The sequence below is a fragment of the Felis catus genome, chromosome B2 (assembly GCF_018350175.1).
Source record: "Felis catus isolate Fca126 chromosome B2, F.catus_Fca126_mat1.0, whole genome shotgun sequence".
NCBI lineage: Eukaryota > Metazoa > Chordata > Mammalia > Carnivora > Felidae > Felis > Felis catus.
The window spans coordinates 105985031-106006956 of NC_058372.1; the positions used below are offsets into that span (position 1 = coordinate 105985031).

Here is a 21926-nt window from a genome sequence, read left to right on the forward strand (position 1 = left end):
TGGGCGCCGGGAGAGAAGGCGAAGCCCGGACCCCCATCCCCTCTCTCCGTGGAGGTCTCCTGAGCCGACGGGCAGCTCGGCGGCGGCGCGCGACCCCCTTCCCGGCCACTTCGCGGGGCGTGCCAGGACTTGGGGACGCGGCTCGGGAAGAGCCGGGCCGGGAGGCGGCGGCGGCGGCGGAGCGAGGGGGCGCGCACCGGGACTGGAGAGGAGTGAGTGGCGGGCTGGGCGGCGGCGGCCGTAGCCGCGGGTGCCTCCCCGCTTCGCCGCTTCGCAGGCAGCGCCGCCTCCCCGGGCCGCGGCCGCCCGGCCAGGTCCTCTGCGCGTTCCCGGGCCCGGAGCCGGCGCACGATGCGCCCGGCTGCGTTCTGATCGCCGCCGCGCCGCCGCCTCTGCCGCGATGATCCCCCCCGAGCCGCCGCAGCAGCAGCTGCAGCCGCCGCCGCCAGCCCCGCCGAACCATGTGGTGACCACCATCGAGAACCTGCCGGCCGAGGGCAGCGGCGGCGGCGGTGGCGGCGGCAGCCTGTCCGCCTCCTCCCGGGCTGGCGTGCGCCAGAGGATCCGCAAAGTGCTGAACAGGTGAGCGGCGGCGGGGGCGCGGGGCGAGGGCTGCGGGAGCCCGGCCCGGGGTCTCCCCCGGACCCCCGGCGGCCCCTTGGGACTGAGTCGCGGCCGAGGGAGGCTGAAGAGAGCTGGCGACGACGCGCCCCGCTCCTGCGGGGAGGCCGTGGCAGCTTTGTCCCAGAGCCGGGAGCCCCGGGGCGCCCGGGCTGCCGGCTGGTCCGAGGCGCGAGTTCGGGGAGAGGCGGGGTTTGCTGCTTGGCTGCTGTGTGTCTGCGCTCACACCCTCGCACACGCGTGTCGCTCACTCCTCTTGCTCACTGAACCTCAGCTTTGCACCCAGGGGACAAGAGGGAACCGAGGGTGGCCCGGACGGAGGCGGGAAGGCGCGGGGCTGCGGGGAAGGCGAGGAAGTCGCCGGCCTCGCGCTGTCGCCCGCCCCGGCAGGACGTCTCCGACCTCCACGGGGCGGGGAGGGGGGAGGGGGGAGGGGTTCGCGGCAACAGCCGGGGCGGGCAGGCGGGGGACCCACTTCTCCCGTTGCCGCTCCGACTCCTCCAAGCTGGGACCAGGGAACCCGAGGCTAGAGGCCTGGATCAGACCCACGCAAAGTGCAAAAATGTTGCGAGAAGGGTGGGAGCTGGAGGAGCCGGGTTATTCTAAAGCGGGCGAAAGCCAGAGGAGGCGAGCGCCTATCGCCGGCGCCTCCAGTGCTGGAATCTGCGCAGTGGAGGGATCAAGGACGAGGCGTTTTAGGTTGAGAACCGCGTTGACGTGAAGATGGGGCCCCTGGCGTCCTGACTCAACTGTGATGTGAAGGGGACTTTTTCTACTTAAGTAACTTGAAATGGTTGAAGAACTGACACTTAAAAAAATCAGAGAATTTGTTTTGTGTGTTTTTATTTGAGTGCGTGTGTGCTTTTTTGAGGCATCTGCATGGGTAACTCTAAAGGTCGCGCTGTTCATACAGGTTTCCGTGTGGCACTGCTTCGGGTAGCCGAGACTCCCCATAGAGCCATGGGGAGTTCACGTAGACCTTTATGGGGTTTAAAGCTCTAGTGGGGGCACCAAATACGTACAGAAATCAAAGCTTGAAAGCTCTCCTTATTTTAGGAGTAGGGTTTAATTCAGGTGTAACAAGTCCCAAACCATTTGAGTCCCTTGTGAACGGGGTGTATATTGGCTTACTTAACGTATATATTGGCTTACTTGTGGGCACTTCAGTATGTTTCCATTTATTAGCAAACAAGAAGAAATTCACTCTGAAGTGAGACAAGAGTTGGTAATAGAAAGTCCCGCCTTTACTTTCCTTCGAGTTGTAGCTTAGGATAACACCTTCCAAAATATCACATTCAAAAGACAGTGAATAGAATAAAGCAAGAAGATGCGGCTGAGTACATATTATGTAGGTTTCCTATTCTTCATGAATACCTGTGGGTTTTTTTTTTTTTTTGCATTGTAAATGCCCAGGCATTGGATCTTTATTTTAAGCGGAATCTATTAAATATTAATATCCCTCATCACTCTGGCAAAAGCTGATGCAATCATTCATTTATCTTTGCTTGATTATAAGTTATTATTGATTCCGTGCAAGTTATTTCTTGATATTCAATGTCTCTTAGAGTCCAGAATAAAAAGATCACTGAGGAGACTTGGTTGTCACCATTTCGCAGCCAGTAACCAGCCACGTGGGTCGGGGGCAGAGCTGCGCATCTCCCTGGGTCTCGGTTTCTGCATGTGTAAAATGTATTTTATAATACGTGTCTTACCTCCCTTGTCTTGAGATAATACCGAAGAGAAAACACTTGGGCGAGTTTAAAGCTCTACACGAATTCATTTTGTGGTCTGAGGTGGGTCAGTGGGAGCATCACAAGCAAATAAAGTGAAGTCGTATACCATGAGTAGAACTATGTGTTTTACTAAGCTGTTGGTGATCTGTATGACATGAGTTGAATGATTCCTGATTTATAGAGGAAGAATTTAGACTGGAAGGTGGGGTCAATGATATATCATTGCAGGTACATCTGTGAATGGGACTCCAGGGCTATAGCCTTTCCGCTTCAACTCAAACATTTAATTGTCTTTCAGAATTCTTCAGAATTTCCAACATCATATTTTGCATTGAGCTCATGGTCTTTCCTTATCCGTAAAGAGACAAGAAGAAAATATTTCTTTTGAGAAGGAGCATCTGGTATGGAGACAAAAAAAATCAGATTAAATGTAAAAATCTCGGTGGAATAATTTCATTAGCATGCTGATGAGCTTGGCTTCTGTACCATGATTATGTCAACAGGAGACAGCATTGGTAGTGGCTGAGTGACTGGGCTCTAAGAGTAACAATGTGGGAGGAAAGTGGAATTTTAAAGATCTTATGCCAGCACTCAGGTGTGGCTCGCCTTTGGTTTGAACCCTCCAAGTATGTTGAATCAGTCAGTAATGGCTATCAGACTGGCCCACTGGGACCGTATCACAAGCATCTTTGTTCATTTTCTCAAAACTTAAAATCATTTTTCCCCTTCTTTTTCTTCTCCTTCTTTTGCTCTTGCTTTTTCCTTGATGCTTCTGTATCCTTCACCTCTATTGCCCTGTCAACTTACTGTCCTCTGGGTTTCAGTTGCTTTTTTTTTTTATTTACTTCTGGCACGCAGCAACTTAGCTGCTAGCAGAAAGTGAGGTTGCAAATCTGGATGTTTGGAGCCAATATAAAAAAAATATCCCTTCAACTTTTGGCATGCAGATATATGGTTGGCAGCATCCTATTGCTGTGAGCTGGCCAGGAGTCTCTTCAGTGACAGAATGGGACATTGCACCACTGTTAACTTAGCCCTTAGCCTCCGATTGGGCCAAAGGGGCAGTGCTGACAGACTGAGGATGGTGCAGTGAGATGGGGAGTGTTAGACTATGAGCAATGTAAACCTGGTGATTTGCCTGCCACCGGTGGCAGTCTATAACAATAACTACCTGCCAACTCAGAGGAAGAAATGCAAACACATATGCTATCTATATCTACCGAGGGATAGGTAAAGGGAAAAGTACTGATTAATAATGAAGTAAAGGTACTTGCTCTCAAGAAGCATAAAATGAAAATGTAGTGTTACCTTCATGAAATCTGCCTGACATTATACTATACCCTCTGACTTTCCTCAGTATATTTACTCATTCTTTCCCCTTTCTTTATGGGCTTGTAGAATTGGATTGCTGCATTTTGTATGTGACAGTTGGGGCATCTCACTGATCACTCACTTTCTATAAAGCAGTTAGATTAGAATCCAGTAGTACCAAGATTTTGGTGAGAGAGGAGGTGATAGATCATTTTTTTTTAAACCGGTTAATGGGATGTGTCACATTCTTCTCCCCATAGTGTTCAAAATTGTTTTGGCAGTGGGATGCAAGAAATCCAAGGTGATTCTTATGCGGAGATAACTGTTGCTTCTTTAATTCCCAAAGATTTAAAATAATGTGTTGGTTCCAGCAAGGAAAAAATAAGGCTTACTCTTCCTCATTTATTTCTTAGCACAGAATAGTATTTATTACTCTGTCACGAGCAAGCAAGATATGACAAAAAAGAAAAAAAAAACACTCAAGGGTAATGGTTGGTGACCCTCACACAAAAACTGCTGATACTGGTAGTTTCTAAGAAAGATAAAGGAATCTTTATCTATATAGTATCTGAAGATTTTCTCCTCTAAAATGATTACTTAATGAAATGTTTGTGAAAAATGAGTAATAGCTTGTTTTGTGTTTTCATGTGTGTGGTTTTATTTATATTTCCCAGTTGAATATTATTTTCAAATCTTAACGAAAATAACTGTGAATTTCTAGTTTTGACCCACTTTCTTCCCCATAAGAGATTCATTGCCTTGTCTCAAGTTATAAAAGGGTTTCTGCCTTTTTGAGTCTTGTAGTGGGCATGTTTAATCATTACAATGGATCCACTAGTGTGATGCTGGGTCATCCATTTATTTGATTTGGAACTAACTGATTTCCAACTTACATTTTGATTTGTACTACTAATTTCAAAATTTCTAAAAAAATTTTTGAGTTGAAAACCAAGAATCGTTAAAGAGGATGTATAAGAGAATTGGTGACAAGCCGAAGTAAAACCAAGTCCACGTGGGAAGTTACCATATAAGATGGAACAATATGTGTATATAGCATTTCTGACTCCTTATATAAGGTGGACAGAACACAGTGAACCAAAAGAATGACTGCCAAGGAACAGAGTTATGCTTGAGCCACGTATTAGGTACAGTTGAGGAAGACAGATATTATAATTTAGATGATCCTTTTTTATTAAGTTGGAAGGCTCTTGTTGAAAAATTGAATAGTGAAGCTCTTCCTCAAGCTACTTCTTCTAACAGATGTCAAAATGAAAGGGGAAGACCAACTTGTAATGAGGATAATTTTATACACGATTATTCCAAACGGAACTGGGTGATGTGATTAAAAACAGACGTTTCGGAGATCAGTAGTCTTACTGAAAGAAAGGATGTCAAAGGATGCATTTATGTTTTTCAGTTTACTTATTTATTTCTGCGAGAGAGAGAGAGGTGGGGGGGCAGAGAGAGAGGGAGAGAGACAATCCCAAGCGGGCTCCATGCTGAGCTTGATCCCAAGAACCATGAGATCATTCATGAGCTGAAATCAAGAGTCAGATGCTTAACTGACTGAGCTGTCCAGGTGCCCCAGGATGCATTTATTTTTAACTAAAGGACAAAATTATGAAAATAAAAGATCATCCTGTGTACTTATTTTTTATACACAGGGCTTGGAGAAATGAATGTTTATAATGAAGGAATATTTGGCTTACTTGGGATAGAGATGATACATTTCCAAGTAATTGATGTGTAAGAAAATGGACGTATCTTTGTGTAATTTTCCTTTGAGTGTTTACCATCTCAAGATGTTTCAGGGCCATCATAATAGAAGCCTGTTTTTATTGTGCCCTGATGTCTGTGTAGATGATATAGGAAAATGAGTTGGCTGCCCATATAGTTCTAAAGTTACTTAATGCAAGAGCTAATTTATTATTTAACTGCTATTTCTCGTAAAAGTAGAATGCAGAATGTGAGAATACCACCACACGGTTTTGGTTTAACTTTCTCACTCATTTGAGCTCAGGCCAATGAGCATTCACTGTACATTTTCAAACACATTAATTCTTGATTATGTTTCTAAAAAAAAGTATGCTTAGGAAATTAAACTCCAGTAGTCACATGGAAAAATACCTCACAAATATTTGGCGTATTTCTTGACTGTGGCATGAACACATACAAGTATACATTCATTTATTCTTTGTTTTTAATGGCCAAAGCACATGACATAAAATTTACCCTCTTAACCACTTCTAACTGTACAGTATAGTAGTGTTATTTGTATGCACATTGTCATGCAACCCATGTCTAGAATTTTATCAGCTTGCAAAACTGAACCTGAATCCATTAAACAACTCCCCGTTTCTTCTTCTGCGCTGACCCTGGCAACCACTATTCTACCTTTTGTTTCTGAGAGTTTGACTGTTTTGGATACCTCATATAAATGAAATCATGCAGTATTTGCCTTTTTATGACTGGCTTAGTTCACTTAGCATAATGTCCTCAAGGTTCACCCATGTTGTATCATAGGAGGATTTCCTACCTTTTTTAGGCTAACATTCCGTTGTGTGTATATACCACATTTTCTTTATCTATTTGTCTGTTGATGGACATTTAGGTTGCTTCTTCCATCCCTTGACAATTGTGAATAAAGCTTCAATGAACATGAATGTGAAAATATATCTTCAAGATGCCTCGTTCAGTTTTTTGGGATATGTACCCAGAAGTGGGATTGCTGGATCATATGGTGATTCCATTTTTGTTTTTTGGAGGAAACTCTATACTGTTTTTCATAGCAGTGGCACCATTTTACATCTTCACTCACAATGTATAAGAGTTCCAATTTCTCCACATCCTTGCCAACACTTGTTACTTTTGGTGGTTTATTTTATTTTATTTATTTATTTTTTTATTGTGGTCATCCTAATGGGTGTGAAGTGGCATCTCGCTGTGGTTTTGATTTGCGTTTCCCTAATGATTAGTGATATTGAACAGTTTTTCATATGCTTGTTGGCCATTTGTATGTCTTCTTTGGAGAAATGTCTATTTACAGCCTTTGCTCATTTTTAAATTGAATTGTTTGGAGTTTTTAAGTTGTTGAATTGTAGGAGTTCTTTGTATATTCTGGATATTAACCCCTTATTAGATATATGGTTTACAAATATTTTCTCTTATTCCATTGGTTGCTTTTATACTCAGTTGATTGTTTTCTATGTTTATTTGTTCTTAATCACTTATTGTGTGCTGACCTCTTTTCTGGAGGACATCTACGTGACAAAACATTATTCGAACTGGATAATGTGGCATGTGTTTTGCTACTGAGAGTGAATCATTATAATCTGTAACCTGAGTTTTTATGCATAATGTCTAATTGTATGCTTCCAAATGTCTAGATACTGGAGTCCTATAAATAAGTTGTTCAGTATGCATTCCATATTACACTTCTCATTCTGTCATTTTGACCTTATACAGGGACTACTTGAATGTGCAGTAGTTAAGAAGAAATTTCATAGGAAATGCCAAGGAAAACAATAAAAGTAAATACATCTTAGAAAGTGTTTTCTTAGAAAAATGTCAGGCTTCAGTCAGTGGCAACATGAATGTAACTTGTTTAGGAATACTATTATTAAAATTTTTTAAATATTGTTTTCTATTGGATTTAATTCTAAACTTTCTCTTAAGAAACTTTATGTGTGTGACTCTGTGATGGTTAAAAAAAATACCTTAAATACCATTTTGCAACTTCTGTTGTTATGTTCCACTAATTCTTTCCATTTTAAACAAATTCATTAGGGAAACCTACTATGACTGAAAAAACAAGTTAAGGATTTTAAAAAACAAATCAATCTAGTTATGTCCAGATTTAGAATGACAGGGCTACAATTCCCGATGATTCTTGACTTTGAGATAGAAAAAGTACTGATCCATTGTATAAGAGAAATTTTTTACTAGTTTCTTATTCATTCATTCATTCATTCATTCACTCATTCATTCCATGAATATTTATTGAGTTCTTCCTATATGTTGGGCACTTCAGGATCAATGTAGTGAACTAGACAAGTATAGGCTAAAGAGGACTCTTGGGTGCTGTTGGTAGAGTTTCTGACTGTTATTACCCTTTCAATATAATTTACCAAGGGGACAATTTAAGTAAAGTAGAAATAACGATAACATACATCACCTCTCAAAATGATTAGATTTTCAAGCTGATCTAACAGAGGTGTACAAAAAAGCCCCATAAGTTAGCTGTTTCACCTGTAGGCAAACTACTCAAGAGGAAGACCGAACCCATAATAAAATTACTTGAAGTGTACACAGAGTCCAGAGGGTAGATCTTTCTTGATGAACACAGTACAATTTGTTTCACTTAGGACTTAAAGAAAAAAGGAGACATAGCCATTCAGAATGTTAGGAGAAAAAGGAGAACAGATTTGAAACGCATCCTGTCATTGCAAGTGAGCCTATCAAAGATCATTGCCACATAAATCAAGAAAACAGACTTTTCTGACAGTATTAACATTCTGACAAGTGCATATACAGCTTTGAGGGAGCTTGGACATATATTCATGCATTGCAGGTAAGAGAAGCTTAGAATATGACAATAGCATGAGGATGAGTTGGTGGAAAGACAGCATGCTTTATTATATAATTTGATGCAATGTTTGAGTTAAAAGTAGCATTTAGACAGTGGACCCAATTCTTACATTTTACATTATAAAGTAAGCATTTTATATTATAAACTATATCATGTATTATTCTTATGACAAAAGTGCTTATTATCATCCTTTTATAGGCAGGGAAACCAATTTTTGTAGTCACACAGCTAGGTGCTTTTATAAGACTACAGAGGAAAGAGACACCACACTAGACTGGAGACAGGGCAGGAAGGTTCAGGAATGGCATTTTCTCTTGGCATTGAGAGATAACGTCTTACCGAGGACTGCTTTAACGAGATACTGTAGACTAGGTGGCTTAAACAACAGACATTTACTTCTTACAGTTCTGGAGGCTGGGAAGTCTGAGGTCAGAGTACCAGCAGATTTGATGTCTGGTGGGGCCTTCTTGACTTGCAGACAGCCATCTTCTCATATCTTTAATTGGTACAGCAACAGAGAGATCTTTCTCCCATCTCTTTTTATAAGGCTACTAACTCAATTATGGGGGCTCCACCCTTGTGACCTCATCTGAATCTAATTACCTTCTGAAGATCCCACCTCCAAATATCATCACATTGGGAATTAGGGCTTCAATTCATGAACTTTGTGGGGACATAAATGTTTTAATCCATAGCACATGGGTAGGAAAGGAACATGTGGATCCACATATTAGTGAAAACATCTTTCTCTGCCTGACTTATTTCACTTATCAGAAGACCATGGGGGAGGGGAAGGGGAAAAAAAAATTACAGAGAGGGAGGGAGGCAAACCATAAGAGACTCTTAAATACTGAGAACAAACTGAGGGTTGATGGCTGTGGGGGACAGGGGAAAGTGGGTGATGGGCATTGAAGAGGGCACCTGTTGGGATGAGCACTGGGTGTTGTATGGAAACCAAAGGAAGATGTGTAAGAAGGGGGATGGTAGAAAGGATGAAACCAAATATGGGGTAAGATCAGAAGAGGATTAAGTGTCCAATTTGACAATATTATGTGGAGGTAAAAAAGGCAGTGGAGTGAAGTAAGGTGAGAATTATAGGCTGGAGTCAGATAATGGACACCCTTGGGTGCTTTGATAAGGAATTAAGACTTCATTCTGTGGGTTATTACTATTGCAGGTTATTGAGCAGAGAAAGGATATGATCAGAGATGTGCTTAAACATGATATTCTGAACCATATCTGTAGGACAGATGGAGAGAGGAAGGACTGGGGTGTGTGGGACAAGTTAGGGGCTACTATAGCCATATAGGGGAGAGGAGAAAGGAGTCTAAATGGGATGGGGATGGGGAGAAGGAAGTGCTATGATTTGGACAGAATCTGGACCAAGATCAGGAAGAGGAGGATTAGATTATTTTGGAGAAAGCACTCAACAGTGCCTACACCATTGTGGGTATTTAATACTTGTTTCATGAACGGTTATTTGAAAGTTGCCTCAAAGAAGAGATATATTCACCAGGGCAGAAGAGACATACAGCCAGGAGGCCAGCAACCAGCTACTCAAAGTGTGGTCACGGGACCTGTGCTGATTCAGAAACTGCACAAACCAGAATGTGATATGAACAGAAATCAAGAGTAAGCATTTAGAAATATCTATAGCAATCTGACAGAACTTTTATGCCTTTCCTTCTAATATTAAAAATGGGGTCATGTATTTTGGTAAGTTTTTGTTTTTTGCCATTTTATTTTTCTAGTAGTTGGCTTTTTAAATTGCATTTTACAAAAGTATTGCCTGCAATGAATTGAAAGAAGCAATTGATATCTTACAGTAGATAGTCTGAGAGGTACTGGTCCCCACCCAATATCCAATATCCAGTATTGATATCCAATATCAACTGGTCCCTTGGATACTGGGTGGGGACCAGTTGATCCAAGAGGGATCAACAGTGAGTCTGGATTCAACCGTGAGTCTGGAAGTGCATCTAATCAGGTATTAATGGTAGCATTAGGCTGGTGCTAGTCATGGCCTTGGAAATCTGTATGTCCCAGCTGGTGATATGGAGGCAGTTGATTAGGTCTGATAAGAGCTACATTAAGTATCAAGGACTCAACCCAACAGCCTGGGTTGAGGCTCCCACCTTAAATGTTAAGCAGAGTAGCTTTTAGAAGTAAAAAGAGATAGCATCCCAGTTCTGTGGAATGGGTTTATAAGTGGAGAGTGCTACCTTTCAGGGATGCTGAAGTTAAAGAGAGCACATTCTAGGTCTGAATGGCAGAAGGGAGGGTCAGGGTTACATCACAGCTCAGCATAAGTGGCAGAACCACTGGTATGGCTTCACTTCGAGCTCTGAGGAGCTCAGACTAGGAGCTACTTAGCCATTCAACAAAGAATTACTGAACCAGGTAAGAGGCATCATCTGGATATTGGGAATACTGCAAGGAACAAGACCTAAAATACCTTCATTTTCATGGTGACAGCATTCAAGTTAGTACAGGCAATGAACGATACTAAGAAAGATGTCTAATTGTGCTAAATACCACGCAGAGAATTCAAGTGGGGTGATGTGACAGAGAGGCAGTGGGTGCTACTTTCATTTGAGTGGTCAGAACAGGCCTGTTTCTCCCTGGTGACATTGAAGCTAGGATTGGCATGACCAGGAAGAACTGGCCAATTGAGGGTCAGGAGGAAGTGTGCTCCAGGCGGAGATGGTAAGATGAGACAAGCAGGCATAAGGTACTAAAAAAGAGGGAGACTGAAGTGCGAGATGGAAGTGAGCAGGGGAGGGGAGGGGAGGAGCTCACAAGGAAGGGAGGTGTAAGATCTTTTAGGACCTCAGAGGCCGGGAGATGAGCTTGGGTTTTATTCTAAGTGGGCTGTGAAGCAACTGGAAGGTATTCAGCAAAGGAATAATCTGGTAGAGTTTTGAAAAGACCATTCTAGCTGCTGTTGGGGAATGGATTGTGGGAGAGATAAGTGGTTACTGGAGGGAAGAGATGTTGGAGGCTTGGACTGGAGGGTAGCAATGCAGGTAAAGAGAAACGATCGTGTTTTGGAGTGATTTGCATGAGGAGACGGAGTCCATGGGACTGGTGAGTGATTTGATGAGGCTGCTGAGGGTAAAGAATCACAAAAAAATTCTAGTGTTGGGGCCTTGAGAAATTGGGTGAATGAAGGTGCTATTGTCTAAGATGGCAAAGGCAAGGAGAGGAACATATTTGTGGGGAGAAAGTTGGGAATTTACTGTGGCGAGTTCAGTTAGAAATGTCTAGTGGAAATGTTCAAGGACTGCTGGAGTCTAGGATTCTTGGGAGAAATCAAGGGCTGGGGATTTGATGTGGGAGTCACTGGGGTGGTCCTAGAGGAGATCATCTGGAGACACAGTGTAGACAGAGGACAACAGGGGTCCCAAGGTCAATCTGAGCAGTGCATCAACGTGTGGGTCAAACAGAGGAGGAGGTCCCAGCTCAGGAACTTGGGTCTGAAGTAGGAGGGAAAACAAGAGAGGATGGTTCAGAAGCCAAGGGAAGGACTTGTTTTGAGAAGGAGGAAATAAGCAGTGCACTGTGTTGAGGTGTTAAGGGAAGGGCAGAGACATGGCCTGGTGACGTGAGAACCTTGGGGGCCATGAAAGGCACAGGTTCAGAGGGGTGGTGCAGCTGGGAGCCTGGATGGAATGGCTGGACAGGGAATGTGAGATGGGGGCTTCAAAACATGACTTGTGAGACATTTTGCCCTAATGAGGAGCAAGGGGAGGAGAGTCTTTGAATGGAGGAGATAATGCAAAAGGTCTGTGTGCTGACGGGAATGATCTAGTGGAAAGGGGAAAAATTGCGTCTGTGGGAAGGAATGGGATAATGGAAGGAGGGAAAAGCCGTGAGAAGGCTAAGATGGTGGGATCCAAAGGAAGGGGGAAAGGTGGGCCTTTGAGAAGAGCCAGACATTCTCCGTGATACAAGAGGGGAGCCACAGCCTGTGGGTGGGTGTAAATGAAGGTGATTTGGTAGATTTGGTGGTGGGACTAAAAGTTCCTGGCTGGTGGCTTCTCTCTCTCTCTCTGAGAGCTCTGAGGCAAGGATATCGGTTGAGGATGAAGGAGCTGGGTGCTGGGGACAGGGTGTAGGACATTTGTGCAGAGGAAACCGGGAAACAGTCATTTTGAAGAGTCAGAAAGGAAATACACAAAAGAAGTATAACAGGATTGAAGGACAGTGCTGTGAGTTTATTTGACATTTGTGGTAGGGATGGGGTGGAGGGGGTGTGATGGGCAGAAAGATGTTGCCTTAGAAAGGGCTAACTCAGAAACAGGTGTGGGCCTGAGTGACCTGGCAAGCAAGAACCATCAGTGAACTCAGCTATGAAGACGTCAGGATATTGGTATGGGGCGTATTTTGGGGGAGCTCCGTAGGATTTGGGTCCTCATGACATTTGAGAATAGCGTGTGAGAGACAGAAGAGGGAATTGAAAGTCACTTAAAGATATTGTGTCTGGGCCATTGGTGTGATGGTGTCCCCTTCAGAATGTGATTGATATGTTCTCACAGGCAACTGACTTAAGTTTTGGGTGCCTCAATTTTCTCATTTGTAAACCAGTTAAAATAATCCTAGCCTTTCATTTCCCATTGCATTTTGGGGATTTTTAACTGAAATGACATCTGGGTGCGGGCTTAGACAGCTGCCAAACACAATGCAATTGTTATCCTGGTCACAAAATTCAAAGGAGAGCCGGGTTTTGGGGCTTTGTGCTGTCTTCAGGCCTGTGATAAATGCTGACTCAGCCCACAGAGGACTTGGGTGCAGGCCCCGCGCTGGCCTGGTCGTTTTGTCAGCCTTGTCAATCGGAATCTGAGGGGAAACTCGCCCATCTGTGAACAAGGCAGGAGTCTGTTTGCTTCAATGTACTCCAGTTTTGAAAGCTAGATACCATTAATTTTGTTTTTTGTTGTTTAAATATTTATTTTTTTGTGGGGTGGGGGAGAGAGAGGGAGAACACGTAGGGGGTAGGAGCAGAGAGAGAGGAAGACACAGAGTTTAAAGCAGGCTCTAGACTCTGAGCTGTCAGCACAGAGCCCGATGTGGGGCTTGAGCTCGTGAACCAACAGATCATGACCTGAGCGGAAATCAAGAGTCGGGTGCTTAACCGACTGAGCCACCCAGACGCCCCTGGTTTTGATTTTTTTTCCCAGAAAGCCTCTTCTCGGGAAGACTAATTTGGCAGAAGGTATACGTGCTGCTGCCTGATTGCTCCCCTCCCAGCAGTAGTGCTTCGAAGGTACCTGTGGTTTGTGACGGAGTTTGACGGGCTTTCGGGAAGGGTTAGTGCCTCTTGAACTGGGGAGGTTTCAAAATGAGCGTGGGCCTAAAAGGCTCCATAGAGGCCGGCAGTGGGGCAGACAGAGCGGCTCAGAGGGAAAGGACAGAGCAGCTTTAATGTGCTAATGAGGGGAAGCCCAGATGCCAGCCGGATCAGAGGAGCTCTTTGTGACACTGGGTTCCCGGGGATGGCTGGAGTCTCTGTCCCTATCTGTATCCTGCTGCGGGCAGAAGAAACACTGTGCTCTCAGAGAGGGCCCTTTCCTCAACAGATAGCCTTACAGACTGCTCTGAACGCCTGTGGGTGGTGAGGGGCCTTGGAAAATCCCAGGGTCCCTCCACTGCTTGAAAACACGGCGGCTGTGAGGTGGGGGGAGGTGTGTGTGGGAGGACAGAGGAAGGGTGGGGAGATCTGTTCTGGAGGGTGTGTGCAGTCCCAGAGAGCTAGGAAGGATATTTACAGCTTCACAAAATTAACTGTTGTCCCTCCAGTACTGCCAAGCTTGGTGAATGGCACTCAAGCCAGTCAACAGGAGGTGATCTGTTCTTGAAAATAGTCAAGGTGGGGCGCCTGGGTGGCTCAGTCGGTTAAGCATCCGACTTCGGCTCAGGTCATGATCTCGCGGTCCGTGAGTTCGAGCCCCGCGTCGGGCTCTGTGCTGACCGCTCAGAGCCTGGAGCCTGTTTCAGATTCTGTGTCTCCCTCTCTCTCTGCCCCTCCCCCGTTCATGCTCTGTCTCTCTCTGTCTCAAAAATAAGTAAACGTTAAAAAAAATTAAAAAAAAAAAAAGAAAGAAAATAGTCAAGGTAGTTTGTAACTAGTTACGGAGTAAGTCTGAAACATTACAAAAACCAACCAAACAAAAACTACCACCATCACCCAATGAGTGCTGGAATGAAATTCATGGTCTTGTTACTTCATTCGGTGATGGCTCCAGAGTTGCTAGTGGGGAGGGGTTGGAAGCAGGGTCAGGGGACTTGTCTTGAAGCTGACTTTGCATAGCAAGAACACAGTATTTATAAAGATTGTGTGTTTACTTGTACTGACCCCGTCTACTGGTGGAGTCACCCCTTAAGGCTGCCTCTAGATTTCATCATGATGTCTAGGGTTGTTGTCTCTGGAAATATGAGTCCCCAGATAAGACAGACCAATGAAATGAAGATGATCAATTCGTGGTATCTTGACCCTGTTATCTTTGCTACTTTTCCTTTCTGAATCTTTCTGGGATATATAAATATTTAATATAGTACAGTATATATATTGTTTCCCAAATAATGTATATTAGATATAATTTGTAATCAATCTTTGTCTATCCATCTGTCTGTCTTTGTTTTGCTCTGTTTTTTTTCTGACACGCGCGCACACACACACACACACACACACAACTGATTGGTAGATGATAGTTTTCCGTTTGTCTTCCTTATTTGAAAACAGCTCTTAGATTTCCTCACCATACTTTTTTTGGCTCAGAGTTGGTTCAAGAAGAATGTTTTATTTTTAACATGTTTTATTTTTATTTTGGGGCCATACTGAATTGGTATCGTCTAAGAAAATAAAAATATTCAGTGTGGAATTACCTATGAACTAGCTATATCTGAAAGTGTGAATGTACCAATAGAACAGCCACCCCATAAGGATTCTTCCCCACCTATCCCACATTTCCCTGAGTCATAGATGGCTTTATTACACTTCAGCTCCAGGTGATAATGAGTCTAGTGACTTGACTTTAAAATTTTACCTTTTTTTCCCTACTCTGATTCTAACAGTTTGTGTGATTTGTGTTTTTGAGGCAAAAATTTACCTTCTCCTCCTCCTCCTTGTCCTCTTCCTTCTTCTTGTCCTTTAAAAAAAAAATCCTTCTTTCCTTGACGCTTCCTGTTAATTTCCTGCTCCTAATGGGATACATGCATCTTGGATTGACCTTCCCTAGTGAAAGCTTGGTGCTCTTGATCCTATCAAGTATTATAGACAATGAGGTGCTTGCTTGCACTGGTTTTGGAAGATCAGTCATTTGCAACTCAAATGCTGATAAATGAACTCATTTGTGTCCAATTCAAAGAGACCATAATTATTACTTCCCTAGCCCCCAAATTAATTGCAACCTGAGAGTCTGCCTTCAACAATCACAGAGGAAAAGCACTGTTTCAAGCATTTATGGCAATGAATATCAGATCGCTCATTTTGGATACCAGTTTGTTAAAGAAAATGGTGGTTATGCAAAGTATGCAAATGGGAACGAATGCAGTATGGGCTGGTGCCCCAGGGCTGCAGTTTGTTTGGCTATTGAGATACAGCAACAAAAAATTTTTCTTTATCGGATTGTCATCACCTGTTTCCCTCTGTCACAATTGCAAAGCAGTTCATTGGCGTCAGGAACCTGAAGGTTCTCTTCCTTTTTGGTTGCAACTGGAGAAGCAGGTAAAGGGCCGGAATGTGTAGTGCACTCTTTTTCCAAAAAACGAATTTCCACAGGTTGATAGACTCTCCCACAAACTCTTCCAAATGGTGGTTGGGAAAGATAAGACATACAAGGAGCAAAGGATTTTTAAAGTTTTTTTTTTTAATGTTTATTTTTGAGAGAGAGAGAGAAAGAGAAAGAGAGAAAGAGAGAGAGTGTGTGCAACATGGGTGGCGGGGAGAGAGGGAGACAGGATCCGAAGCAGTCTCAACGCTGTCAGTGCAGAGCCTAATGCAGGGCTCGAACTCATGAACCTAACTGTGAGATGAAGACCGGAGTGAAATCAGAGGCTTAGCCAACTGAGCCGCCAGGCGCCCTGACACAAAGGATTTTTAAAGTGAAACACATAAGAAAACGGATACAGGGTGGGAGGGAAGCCTTGCAGAGAATTGGCCTTGCATTTCTAATATTGCTCTGCTGTTTTAACCATTAAAGTAATTGGCTTCATGAGGCATAGAATGTTGATTCCTGGCCCCTCTGAGGGAAATGTTAGCAAGTGAACAAAGGAAAAAAGCCACAGAAGACGTATGACATATTAATGAATCAAAGTCACCCTCATTCCATGTCAAAATCTCCATTTTGGTGAATTACTAACTTTCTCTCTGGAGCTGTTTTGATCTTAGGAAATGAATAAAGTAAAGCGATGAATGGAATCATAAAAACCTGATCCTCAGTTTTGAGGCACTACCAGGCAGAGCTATAGGCTAGCTATACACTACAATCTAAAGAGAGGGGCACCTGGGTGGCTCAGTCAGTTGAGCATCCGATTCTTGATTTCAGCTCAGGTCATGTTCCCAGGGTTCCCAGGGTCATGGGATCGAGCTCTGAGTGCAAAGAGCAGTAGGCTCTGCACTGAGTGTGAAGCCTGCTTGGGTGGGATTCTCTCTCCCTCTGCCCCTCTCCTACTTGTGCTTTTTCTCTTTCTATTAAAAAAAAAAAAGGCTGTGACATAGAAGCTTGTTTATGAGACATAACTATTCTTCAACCAAAACACAAAGGCACCTATGCATCTGAAGACCTTGACATCCACCCCCCAACCCCCAAGTCTGGGTTAGATGCCTCATTCCAGTTACAGGCTATTTTATATCATTTACGGTCTACATTCTTTATGCGTCTGAACCCTCCCAGCGGTTAAATCTACCAGGGTGTTCTCTACCCAACATCTTACATAGAACCTGGCATAAAGTTAAGTGCTCAATAAATATTTGTTGAATGAAGGGACAAATGACCTGCTAGAAGCCCTTTCAAGAGAGGTATTATTTTATGTTCTCTAATTTTTAGTTTCTCAAATAATGTATGTGGTAGTGCCTGGCACAGAGTAGGTACTCAATGAATTTTAGTTTTAGTTTTTTTTCAAATTGATCTATGGAGAAGTAGGGGATATAAAAAAGTATAGAGAGATAATTTGAGTGGTTCCAGAGTTAGGAAAATACTGAGGTGCACTGCTTAAGTCCTACTCATACTTTAAAACTCAACACACGTGTCTATCTACCCACTGTTTCCCTAAAATTTTCAATTCCATCTGCCAAGAAATTTCCGTTGGGATAATCAGTTGTAGAAATGAAAGCAGAAGTCACTTAAAGCTTGTTATAGACAGCAGAAATTGAGAAGAGGGCTACTTGCTTATTTCAGTATCTTAGCACTCTGATCTCAGAGACCTCAGTTTCTTTTCTGCTCACAGGTTGTGTTGAGGACTAAAAGATTTTATATCTATATACATAGATATATACAGCTATCTGTCTATCTCTCTATCCATCTATCTATCTATCTAGTGCACTTAGAACAGCATCTGACATAGAGAAAGTCCTACTCAAACTTATTTTATTATTATTATCATTACCGGCAGGTATAAAGCCTGGTGAAAAATGGGGAAGAAGGAACCGATTACCAAGAAAACTACATGAGAGTAGTAGAGCCCATGCCTGGCTGGTTTAGTGCTTTCTGCTCTGTGCTCCACATACTCCTTGAATTTAATATATGTTGATCATAATTGTTTGATGAATTAATGGTGTATTTTCAGTGGTCTGGGGAAGGAATGGTAAGAGGGTTATATGGTAGTTAGAAGTCCTAGCTCAAAGTAAGCCAGGAGATAGGAGAACGACATTTCTTACGCCTGGTCCTAAATATTTTCCTAAGCAATTTCTACCAGTCAGAAATTAATTTGAGATAAATTTCTTCTTCAAATACATCACCCTGGGAAAATTAAACAAGATTAGATTTATATCCTTTGCATGTCTGCTGCAAGGAAAACAAAGTCCTAAGTGTGGTTCGGAGATGCAAACACATAAGGTTAGGTCTCTGCTCTCAAGCATATTTTAATCTAGTTAATCAGTTATTATTTTAGTCAATCAGTTAGACTGCTTTTCCCTTAAGAGCTGAAATCAGTCACAAGGAAGGGTGGGAACATTGCTTGAAGGCGTCTTTGGAACATGGGACATGGGACATGAGAGAAGGTCTGGTTGGGTTTTTATAGTGTGGGAAGTTGTACCACTAGAGAGCTATAAGTATTTTTGGTTGGAGGAGATCAACTTTGCTGCCTTTGGAATATGTCCAGGGCTCTCCATCGGTGAGATCAAACATCACCTACCCAGATTTTCAGAGGCATACTGGTCAATAAATGCATGTATCTATGAGATATGAGAATGTATCTATGCAACAGCTATGAGAATTTTGACAAGTCATTTGAAATCCATGGTCACTAAATCCCAGTACAACTCTTTTGGTGCATGATTATACATGACAATACAACCCAAAACCTTGTGACAAATCAAATGAAGTTTATTTTTAAAGCTATATAATATATATACACACACACATATATTTACATATGTATATATATAGCTATATATTTATATGTTTGTATTATATATAATAATATATATTAGAAAATACATGTATCTATATGTATATTTAAATATATATATGGGTATATATATATATGTGTATATATATATATATATATATATATATATATAGCCTTTCTTCTTCGTCTGCTGATACTCAGAATAACATGACAGTCCAGCCATTTCAAGAGTGGTTCATATGTGCTGTGTCCTCGGGGCAAAGAGCCCACATAGTTAAGTTAAATATCTTGTGTGCTAGATTAGAGTTCCAACCAAAGAATTATTTGTTACCTCAATGTATTTAGACAAACCCTGCAAAGGGGGACTCAGGATAACTTGATAAGTTATCTGCCCTGGAATAGAATGGAAATTAGTGTAGTATTTTTTCTAAAAGTGTCAGTTATCTAAGTTGGCTTTTAAATTTCTGCCCCAGAACACACAAATGTGACACACTGGAGAGCAATACAGGGCTGGAAGGTTACTACCTGTAACAGCCTTTCTTTTCCTCTTTCCAGCCTTTGTTGCATCACTCAGATGGGATGTTTTATCCACTATGGGGTGATGAAACTTCTGCTTTATGACATTATCGAAGATCTGCGTACATAAAGAAGAGTAATGAAGTGATTTGGCTTACATTTTTTGATACCATTTGTATTGCCTCTGTGCAGGGTTGAGTGAAGCAGTTTCTCTAGCTGCTGTAAGCAATAAACCTCTAACTGTTAAATGCTGACTCAACATAAGCGTGTTGGCAGAAGAACATGATTAACTTGAAGAGAAGCTAGTGTCAGCAAGAAGAAATACAACCACACATCCAAAAGGAATATGGAGTATTTACATGTGACATCTTCGGGAGCCATTGCAAATAGAAAGAGAAATATAGTTGTGTTACGTGGAAATAAGTGTAGTCTTTTGCTTCTGTCCTTGGTATTGCATATTTTGTCCTCCGTAGTCTCTTGTTGGTTCCATCACTACTGCATCCATTTTTGCCCCAGATGGTTCTGATAAGCCAATTAGTTCTTGGCATTCTTCTGGACTCGGGAGCTGGCATATTGTCGTCAGTCTTCAGGCAGGCATAGGTCCCAGGTTGGCTCAATCATATTGAAAGGAAGTACTTACATTTGATGGTGAGGGGGAGAGATTTCTCTTTCTCTGTTGGATTTGATCAAGGAAACATCTGTTTTACCACTGGCTGTTACTGTCAGCCACCTTATGACCATAAAGGAAACCAGCCTTCAGATGTCACTGATGCTGAGGACAACATAGTAGAGACAGGAAAAGTTCCTGGATCCTTGAAGATAGTATTGAGCAACTGACTGACTGACGTGCCACACGCTCAGAGTTTGCTCTATCACTGGACTTCCATTATATGGCATAATAAATATTCTAACTGCTTAGGCCAGGTTAAGTTGAAATTTGCTTTACTTGCAGTTGAGGGCTTCCTTAACTGATCCACATTTCTCTCACTTTGCCCTTAAACTGACAACTTTATATGAAGAACAGCCAGGGCCTTTTCATCTCTTTCAGTATGGACACATGCACCAAGGAAGTGCAGAGGCAGTTTGCCCCAGTGTGTGGTGCGGAGGGTTAGTTTTCCAGGGTGCATTTGCACAGAGAGCAGAAAGAATGGGCTCCTGTGCCTGGTAGATGTCATGGATATCCACACCAGGCACCTTTGATAATCTGAACTGGTCTGGATGAGACAAATACATTGAGGAGATTGGAGTACGGGATGATAGACTCTCCCACCACATCATCCATTTGTTCATTTGTGTGATCATTTATTTTGAGCCTGCTTTGTGCCTGGCTGGTGTGAGGCACCAAGTGTAGGAAAGATCTCACAGAATAGTGGAGAACCATGGAATGCCTGATATGAGGGATTGGAGATGGCATCTGAGCATGTGACAGCTAACCTGGCAACTGGAGGGTGAGGACGACTTAGCTAGAATAAGGAGAGGAGTGTGTGTGTGTGTGTGTGTGTGTGTGTGTGTGTGTCTGTGTGTGTCTGTGTGAGTTTGAGTGGCAGGGAATGTGTTTAAGACAAAGGAAACACATCAGAAGACTGTGGGGGTGGACACATGGTGCATTCTGGGGAATGGAAGCGGTTCAGATGGCTGTGGCTCCCTGTGTGAGGGAGGGAGATGTTAGAGGCTGGAAGAGTAGGCGGGGGTCAGATGAGGTAGGGCTTTGGAAGCTTGTTCAGTGTGTGTGCTTTATCTTAAGAGCACTGAATAGTATTGAGGCTCTAAGCAGAAGAATGCCATGGCCAATTTTCGTTTTCACAAGCTCTGGCTTCCTGTAGTATAAACAGTGAGTTGAGTGCAGCTAGATGGTTACAAGGAGCCCAGCCAGGAGACAGATGCAGAGAAGAAATGGCAAGGTGTGATGCATCCCTAACTTCTCCTTTCTGAAGCCATGGGTCTTGATTGTAATTGCTACTTAAGAGAAAGGTGAATTGGGTTTATGGTGGTCAGTGTTTGATTTTCTTTGGTGTAACAGTGGCACGACCTCAGGCAAGTTACCTGAACTCTCTGAGTTTTGGTTTCATCAACTGTGCAGTTACAAAGACACCTACCTCAGAGGGTCATTGTGGAGAATTAAATAAGATAATATATTTATAGTTCTTGCTGCCATGCCTGAAACATGTTAGCCGTTATAATTATTCATATGCAGCCTGATAAATATGTAAGAAGAGGGGTAAGAACAGAAGCAGAAGAAGAGTTAGTTTGGGAGTTGAGAGTAACACGAATATCATACTTTCTTTGGGAGCAGGACTTGTATTTGTTGTACAGGCAGGAAATTTCCAGTAATACTTGCTCTTGGAAGGCAAAAAATAGAAATCACGACAAAAATGACAATAGAAGGTATGCATCATTTTGGCTAAGGAGAAGAGGAGAGAAGGGATGTTGAGCTCACAGGGCAGGGAGAGGAGGAGGCCTGGCCCTGAGAGATGCTGGGAGCAAGGGCTTCCAGAACCTGTGGCTTCCCTGCAGTGACAGCCTTCTTCAGAGACATACTTTGAAGCCCTGGATGAAAGCAGGAAACAGGTGTATTTGTTTTAGGGCAG

The 21926-nt window shown here is 42.9% G+C and overlaps 1 protein-coding gene across 1 annotated transcript in view; it reads left to right on the forward strand.

Annotated features, from left to right (window-relative positions):
- Positions 1-352: 352 nt before the first annotated feature.
- SLC35F1 (solute carrier family 35 member F1) overlaps positions 353-21926 on the forward strand; it is a 408535-nt gene continuing 386961 nt past the window's right edge. The window contains exon 1 of the mRNA XM_011282636.4: positions 353-582. Coding sequence (XP_011280938.2) covers positions 401-582 — 182 coding nt within the window. The 5' untranslated portion in view covers positions 353-400. The remainder of the gene's footprint in view (positions 583-21926) is intronic.